This window comes from Nanorana parkeri, unplaced genomic scaffold, assembly GCF_000935625.1.
Source record: "Nanorana parkeri isolate BGI_ZX_2015 unplaced genomic scaffold, ASM93562v1 scaffold352, whole genome shotgun sequence".
Taxonomy (NCBI): Eukaryota; Metazoa; Chordata; class Amphibia; order Anura; family Dicroglossidae; genus Nanorana; species Nanorana parkeri.
In genome coordinates this window covers 379,640-388,596 of record NW_017306620.1, presented here as the reverse complement: position 1 = coordinate 388,596, position 8,957 = coordinate 379,640, and the positions used below count along the sequence as shown (strand labels likewise).

At 41.0% G+C, this 8,957-nt stretch overlaps 1 protein-coding gene across 1 annotated transcript in view; it reads right to left on the bottom strand.

Moving 5' to 3' along the window:
* The window catches only part of ARHGEF18 (Rho/Rac guanine nucleotide exchange factor 18), a 61,114-nt gene that overhangs the window by 34,154 nt on the left and 18,003 nt on the right, over positions 1–8,957 (bottom strand). The window contains exons 2-4 of the mRNA XM_018558675.1: positions 6,638–6,705; positions 3,473–3,527; positions 692–830 (exon numbers count right to left, since the gene is read on the bottom strand). Of these exons, the coding sequence (XP_018414177.1) occupies positions 692–756 (65 nt within the window). The 5' untranslated portion in view covers positions 757–830; positions 3,473–3,527; positions 6,638–6,705. The remainder of the gene's footprint in view (positions 1–691; positions 831–3,472; positions 3,528–6,637; positions 6,706–8,957) is intronic.

Sequence of the window (8,957 nt, the reverse complement as noted above, 5' to 3'; positions counted from 1 at the left end):
GGGACACAAAAAAAGGCCACGACACCCCAGTTTGAAGTTCAAAGTTTGAGAAAAATATTACTCGCCAGGAGTTTGTGCCCAACGTGGAAGTTCTTTATTGGATAAAAAAAAAATTATAGTACATAAACTCTACCCACACCCGTTGAATACAACGACTAATCAGATGATCAGGTTTCTGCATTCTTCCCAGCATTGAGTGTAAGCACCTACTTGGACAAAGATCTGAATGAAGACAGTTATCTTCCACAATATAACAGGGTTACTTCACAAAAGGGTGAAGGCAGTAGAAGTGAAAAATCTAGATCAAAGTAGTGGATTTGGGAAAATTCTCCAATTCAGCTTTGTTGTCCTAGATTGTTCACTTCTCCTGCCTTCTCCAAACTCTTCATCCTTTAGTGAATAAACCTCATCATTTTAGTTTGGGTACCTGTTACTTGGTTTATCCCAAACTCTACAGATTTAAGATGATCAAGAAACTCAAAATTACTACACTAGAAAGGGGTCACCCCATACTTCCTGCCTCCTTTCTGCCTTTCCATTTCTTAGAGAGATATTTTACAAGATACTAGGAATATGTGCTTTTGTACTATAGTGTAAGACACTATGTTAAATGTAAGTGGTAGAGTCTTTAATTTTAAAGTTCATTACAACCACAGTATGCAATATTAAATTAACAAAATGCAGTTCTTACCTGGTTCTGCTGCCTGCCGTTGCTTGTATTTCCACTCTTGAATTTCCTCTATTGGTGACAGTCATTCCGAGCCCCCGTCCCTGCACATGAGCCCCATCTAGACCTACAATAGCAATGCGAGGGTGATCCTTCAATGTTGCTGCAAAAGACGCAAACGCCGAGTTGGAATAGGAGTGACTACCATCATACTGAAATCTGCTGTCAGTTTTCTTTTGCAGTGCAGAAAAAATGTGAAATGTCAAAAGCTCCTTTTCCAAAACAAAGTTCCTGCCCCATTTCTTTGGATAAGCGCTGTACACAGAGAGTCTAGAAGAGAAAGGCTGGCAACTATTGCCCTTCTCTCTTTTGAGGCTGGAATTTCCCATAGTTTAGTTCAGTCAATGCTTAGCAGTGAATACGCCACCAATGTCTCAGGATTTCTAGCTTTGAAAGTTTTCAGCGATGATTCCAGAAAACCCTCCTGCTGCTTAACTAACCCTTATTGACTGTGCTTCCGTGAGTGGCAATCAAAGAGAGAATTTCACCTGGTGCTTTTTAACAGCCAATTGTGGCCATGAGATAGATTACTTTAGCACTCCTCTGCAGCAAGTGATAACTGACAATCTGTTTTGTAAGAGACACACACACACACACACACACACACACACACACACACACACACTTCTTTGCACTGAAAAAGAAAGTCTCCCACACTACCAATTATATGAGATTTCCACATCACATCAGAAATGAAAAATAAATGCAAACGAAAACACTTATTAGAAGGCCAGTAACCACTGCCATGGGTATAATATGTATAAAATGAGTAACAGAACATAACAAATCATGGCAAATGAAGGATGCATTTGCATTCTGAAGTCAAACAATTCTACAGTGATTCTTTGAGTGATCTGCTATAGCCGTCATATGAATAAATCTATGGTCACTTATGCACTATTGATTCTATGAATGACAACCGCTTCCACATCAACTATTAAAATTGGGATGCACTGAAATTTCGGCTGCCGAAACAGATCTGCCGAAAATGGCACTTTTGGCCGAAATTGTGGTGCAGTACTGGTTTCTCTCATCCCCTCCGACACAGCGCAGCATCCAGTGGGGAGGAGAGAAACGTTCAGGCAGCCTAGAGGGGCGGGGAGGAGAGTGCTGCGAGCCGCGATGTCACAGACGGCCAAGCTCCCCTCCCATAACAAATCACAATGGAGAGTAGTGTGAGAACAGAGACAGCTGTTAGCTGTCACAGGAGGTCGAGCCGGCAGTGCGTGGGAGGAGTCAGCTGTCAAAATAGACAGCTCTCCTCCCCGAACCACCCGCTCAGCCTCCTGTGCCCACGAGTAAGAGTAGGTACATGCAGTCAGGGATCAACTGATCGCTGACTGCTTGTAAATACACACAATGAGAAGCACGGCTTATTGAAGTCAGCGTTTTGTAAAATTTAGAGTTGTTTTGGTAACAACATGCTCCCCACTATGGTTACCATTAGCCAAGTTGTCTTTAATTTGCACACCTGTAATGTGCTGTATGTTATTTTAAATTAATAGATGCAACAGAGTATTCTTTTGTTGGACACATCATCAATTTTATGGGTCATTTATTTGTTCAATGTTCAGTTTTATTTGGCCAATCAATATCAGGACAATTGAAGTCGGCCATAAAAATATTGCCCTGTTTCCTAAATAGCATACTCACACAATTAATTTCCAATTTAAATTTACCCATATGCAGTAATATCTTCTCTCATTCATTTTCAGGTTGCTCTTGACAAACAGGCATACCCCTCTACCTCTTCTAGCAAATCTGTCCCTCCAAACCAGAGTGTAGTCGTGGATTTTAGCAGCCCAGTCACATAAGCTGTCCAACCAGGTTTCTAACAATCCCAAGAAGGCAAAAATCCTCCTTGAGTAACAAAACGTTCTAGCTCTTCTATTTTATTTACCAGACTTGTTGCATTCGTGTACATATCTTTTAAATGTTAGTATTTTATTATTGCTCATTCTTGGATTACAATTTGGGTCTGCAACACTTTCTGCATTGGACTTCAGTAATGCAATTTCTAGGGTTGCACAGATACCAAGTACAGTACTCGGTACAAGTACGAGTACATGTACAGATACTTTTGAGCTCCAAGACTACACTAGAGAAAAATTCAAAAATTAGGAGGCAGCTGTCATTTGTAAGGAGCACACGGAGCTCTTGGGATTTGTAAATCTCTGTTTTAATGTACGATTTTGTTTTTATAACTATAAATAAAGGGATGCACAGATACCAGTTTTGCGAGTACGAGTACTGTTACTTGCCGAGTACTTACAAGTACGAGTACTGATACATTTTTGTTTAGTGTCATGTGACAGTTTTTCTAAAACAATACAGACTAATGATTTCAGGACAGTGGTGGAGTGCCAGAGCCAGGTCCCAGCTGCAACCGTTGCAAACCTGGTAGTTCTCATGAAAACGCCAAGTATCTGCACTGGTACTCGAAAAGTATCTGTGCATCCCTAGCAATTTCCCTACCATCTAGTTTGTGCTCAGTTTTCCCCACTTAATCCACCCAACTCTATATTCAGCAACCACTTGGACCCTTGCTCACTATATAGTATATTCTCTTCTGATCCCAACCCTAGATCCTAGTTTAAACGCTCCCTCAACCCTCTAACCAGTTTTTTGCCCAACAGAGCTGCAACCTCCTTATTTAGATGCAGTCGGTCAATACAGTAGAGCCATAGCATAGATTTTTAATTTACTCTACTATACCATTTTTACAAAGTAAAGTAAAAACTGTACCTTGTTGATAAAATGAAGATATGTGGGAAGATGCTGCGGCCTTGTAACTTTCCCTCTGAAAATACAGAAAATTATTATTAGGATTACTATTATTTACTAAAACAAGGTATAGCAAACATTGAAGTTAAAGGGGATTTGAAATGGTTTTTGATTCAATTTTAATTTTTATTATCTGTCAAAAATATTTTACAAGCTTCACATTTTTACTGTTGATCACATTTCCATGACTAATCTAAAACACACAGAGACCTACAAGACATATTAGGCAGAGGAAGCAAACAAAAAAACAAACAAACCAAGCAGTGTACAGTCTTGGCATGCCTTGGTTTTGGAATGAATTACCTACCATACATATGGGAATCAAGATGAACAAACATGAAAAGATGTCAGCAGTGGCAAGAAAGCTCAAAGCCGTTGCGTTGCTGTGGACTATACCCATATATCCCTGCTCCGAATAAGGCAGGGCAGGGTACATTGTGAAGAAAACACACAGTGCATTAACAGTAAAAACAGTAACACACTTACATTTCCTCCCAATGATGACCCACCAAGAAGTAGAAAAGACTTTTAAGAAGTCAATACACTGGAGAACTTTACCCCAAAAGGCCAATCCTGATTATTATACAGGTCCTGACAGTAATGTTTTGTAAATCTATCGAGGTTAATGAATGTCCCTGTCTTACAGATGTTCACTTAGAATGTGCCTTCAGGGGTTGTTCCCATCAGCAGCCACACTCAACCGCACGACTACTGTGGTAGGGGTGTGTGTGTGTGTCTCTCCGGACAGTGCCGATGCTCTCCATCTGTTTGTTTCTTTTTTTTTGCTAGAACTTTATTGAAATATCACAAGTGACATTTCAATAGGTTCTATGAGCTCAGCGCAGTGAGATGTGGTTGTACAGCATCTCACTGTGGTGTGCTTAAAGTGCAGCATGCCACACTTTTTAAGCGAACACCACCCAAATGCAGTGCTTTGAACTGCCACTGCCCATGACAAGGCAAATGGTGTTCTAGGTCTTGCATTCAGGCTGCATTGGAAAGAAAAAAAAAACGAGCCCTCAATCCTACTAGTGTTTTACCTGATGCATTATGCAGCTCAAATGTCAATTTTTGTCCATCTGGCAATAAAATATTTTGTGGCTTTTGAATGTTTAACCAGTTGACATCCGCGGTGTTAAACCCCCTTCCCATCCAGGCCATTTTTCAGTATTCAGCGCTGCGGTACTTTAACTGACATTTATTCCGTCATGCAGCGCTGTACTGAAATGAATTTTATACCTTTTTTTGGGGACAGATAGAGCTTTCTTTTGGTGGTATTTATTCACCACTGGGGGTTTTATTGCCGCGAACGAGCACATATAGGCGATCGGCGGGCTATGGACCCGCTGATCGCCTATATGTGAAACACCCGGTAACAGGTGTGTGCAACGGTCGGGTCTTTTCTGCCCGTGCGTGCCCGCTAGGGGGCATGCGCGAGCAGAAAAAAATTGCCGTCTGGAGACGGCAACCCGCAGATGTAGCAGTGCCGTCCGTCCGTTTTTTTACTACGGGCGGACGGCAAGAGGTTAAGGATGTGCTAATCAGACATGATACTCACATGTGCAATAAGGGAACTGTCTCCTTTTTGTTTTTTTTGTTAAAACTTATTGTCTAAACATTCTTATTGGCAGCACCAATTGTACAGAATAATCTGTAAATGATGGATGAACTTTTCAGTGATAACTGTTCCCCTCATTTCTTGTCCCGTGATCACATGACGCGAGGTAGAAAATTCCAAACTACTCTTCCCATGTCTAATCAAAAAACTAAAAGAAAAAGTTTTGCTGAGCTGGGCTTTAAAAGGTTAAAATGGCAAAGCTTACATTAAGACTACTCCAAAAGCCAAAATTGGCCACATAGCTTGACCCAGGCATTTAGTCACATGACTGGCCTTCAAGAGATCCCAGTGCAACAGTTTCTAAGTCAAGGTACCGTATTTTGCGGTCCATAAGACGCACCGGACCATGGGACGCAGGGAGGTCCGGCGCGCCTTATGGAGCACTCGAGACTGTAGCTTCTGTCACAGCTTCTATGACAGAAGCTGTGACAGAAGCTGCAGTTAGTGACCGCTGAGACAGGTGGCGCTGTGATTACAGCGCCACGGTCTCAGTGATGACACAGAGCAGGCGAAGAACGTCTATTCTTCATCTGCTCTATGGTTATCTCGATCGTCGCCGCTGCTCGGTTTTAATACGAGTGATCTCATTAGATCACTCGTATTAAACGCTTAGTGGCTCCTGCTGCTGAACTCGATCGCCGCCGCTCGGCTTTAATACGAGTGATCTCGTTAGATCACTCGTATTAAACGAGCAGTGGCTCCTACTACCGGCGCCCCAAAAACTGCATGTCTCGGGCGCCGGGATTCGCTCCATAAGACGCAGGCACTTTTCCCCCCTCCTTTTGAGGGGTAAAAAGTGCGTCTTATGGAGCGAAAAATGCGGTAAGTATTTAGCAGATTATACCACCAAGGCAACATGTAAATAGCTCCTACTACTGTGTATAAGGTTTATGCACCTAGGCGTTCTGCCATAGGATTTCTTTAAGGTGCAGGAGTGCACGGTGCACACAGGTAATTTACAAAACACTTGGCTAACCTGAATAACACCAGCAGTGTATTATTCAAATGTGTGCAACCCAGTCTCTTCCTGGATGCTTTTTTCTGTAATACAGTGCCTGTACAGTATTTCACATAAGCCAAGTGCTTTACCAATATACTAACTGCACAAGTAGTTATCAGTAGATACAGGCAGGGAATCATTTTTTTTTTAATAAAAAGGTACACTTTTAATACGATGCATTGTTGACTATATGACATGGAATGGGAGGAATTTTCCCGACAGGAGCTGATCATAAAGGACAATTATAAACACACCACATTAAGCCAAAACAAACATGTTTGCTTGTGTCCTTGTATCTTGATGGTAAGCATTACAGGCTGATGTAATAAGCTACCTGCTCCACTGATCTCTTGTTTTATTCTGCCTTTTTAAAGTAAAAATTTCATAGACCTAAAATGTGTGCTTACAGCAATTATACCGTTAAAGGCACATCTCCCCCTTCTTCACAAAAGGTGTTGCCACTGAATACAAACAGAAGATAATAAGAAATAGAGACATAATAATTTACCTTTGACTTGCTACTGGTGCATTCAGGAAGTAATGTCTTGCAATTTTTATGAACATTTACAGCACAGTCTGAAATAGACATTTGGAAAACACTAATTTATTCTCTGCTGCATTTACATAATATACATTATTTAAATGGAGACAAAAGGCAGCTATAGTTTTAGTAATAGAAATTATACTGTATAGATGTAAACATGCAATGCGGTGACCAAACAGAAATGTGCGCTAAAGGAAGAAAGGTGCCAAATTCAAAATGGCAATGCTTACCAAAGAGACATGCAACAAATAGTTATTGTTTCAATTCAGCTACTGAATCAACAACCAACAAAGAGGCTTATGAGTGAAGCACATGTCAACAATAACACTTCCAAAACAACCAAAGTCTTGGTTTCAATTTTAATAAAAATGACAATTAGAAGCTGGTTGGTTAATATAAGCAAACATTTTTTTCTTGTTAGGAATCTTTACATAAAGTGTACCTATGGCAAAATAAAAAAATTACTTATGATGCAGCATGTCAATATCATTAATACCTTGTTACCCGACAATGCCGTCAGTAGATCTCTCATTTTCAACTTCCTTTAACAGGCCAAGCTGTCCAGAAAAAGCTGGGGAAGGTTCACAGCAGCATGGCTGACAAGCAGGCTGCGTCACACATTAATGTGCGTCATGTTAAGGCAGCCAATTCCTTTGAAAGGGCTGCCTAACGCACCACAAGGGCCCAATGGATGATGCATGCAGCATTTTCGGCACAGCAACATACTGTAACACATGCAGTGTCTGCAATCAGCTTTCATACATATGGTATAAAGGCGAACTATGGGGTCAGGGCTTTTCCCCATAGTTCTCCTAACGGTCACGGGAGAACACAACCTAGCGTTCTCCCGTGACCCAAAGCTCAGTATACCGTGAACTACAGCTCGCGGTATACTGAGACGCCGCAGCCAGGACGGATCCCGACAATATTGTCTGGATCCATCCAGCTGCCGGATTGACAGCTGGCTCTGCCTATCCAGAGGCAGAGCCAGTTGTGCCCACCCCCTCCCCCATCAGTTTCTCGGCTCAGATTATGAGGCTGCGTGAAAATCACTCGCCTCATAATTCTCCTTTAAATCTGTTTTCCAAAAAAATATATAAAAAAAAGTGTTGCACTAAAATGTTTTAACGGAAGCCAGGCTTTAAATGTGTTTGCCCCTTTAAAACTACATATCCACCGACGATTTCCCTGGTCCACAAAGTGACAATGCTGCTGCACAATTATACTGCAAAATAAGTGGTCATCCTATTACAGGTAATAGAAAAATAAGAGATCTACTAGCAGGCTCAGCAGGTAATAAAACTGTTACATGGAGACTCAGAAAGAGTGTTGTGTTATTGCTAGTGACAGACTGCATCATATATGGTGTTATTTTTTTATATTGTCCATACTTCCACTTTAAAATAGGCCTGAAAAAGTGAGGGATCATTCAGAAATATTAATTGTGCCCAAATCTAACTAGTCTTAAATTGCTCCAAAAAAAAAAAAGAAGAAGAGCAGTATACTCCCTGCAATGGGAGTATTCTTGGGCACATACTCCTGTGCCTACCGATTCATAAATGTATGTCTGCAGTGTGAGATCTAACTGCTGCCTGCTACTGTGACAATGTCATTTACAAGGCATTGTAATTTCGTTATGGAGAAAGATCAGCTGTAGGGAGACCACAGACAATACTGGTGACTAGTCCTTTGTCTTCTGCCTGCTTTTTTAAGGATAGCTTCCAAAGCTCAGTTCCTTTTTCAAATAAATATACAATAATGACTGAATTATGAAAATCTTGAAAGTTACAAGGACAAGTTCATCCTATTACCAAATTATAGTCATCATATAGGATTCCAAAAGACCTGCATTGTACTTCATTTGTATAACCAACAGTGCAATACACCTCAGCTGTATTTTGGCTTGACAGACAAGCTTTCTGTGCAGTAAAGGAAGCAGTAGTGATGTTGAACTGGGAGAATTGCAAACAAAGAAAAGCCACCAGCGGCTGAGCTTCACATGTCCCTGTGCTAGCATCTACTGGACTGCAGATTGTTAGTCGGTTAATGTTTCCTGGAGACCCTGTTGCTTTCAACATTGATTGCTAGTATAGCGGAGACGTATCGATCCACATAAAATTGGACCCTGCTGGCTGACCTGTACTTTCATCCGTCACTTACTGAAGACCTAATTATCTGCAAAACAAAGTCCACATTTTCAGTGGTTGTACAAATACTCCCTCCTACCGATTGAAAGAAGTTTTTACTGAAGACAAAATTGTAAAAAAAATAAAGTATATATATA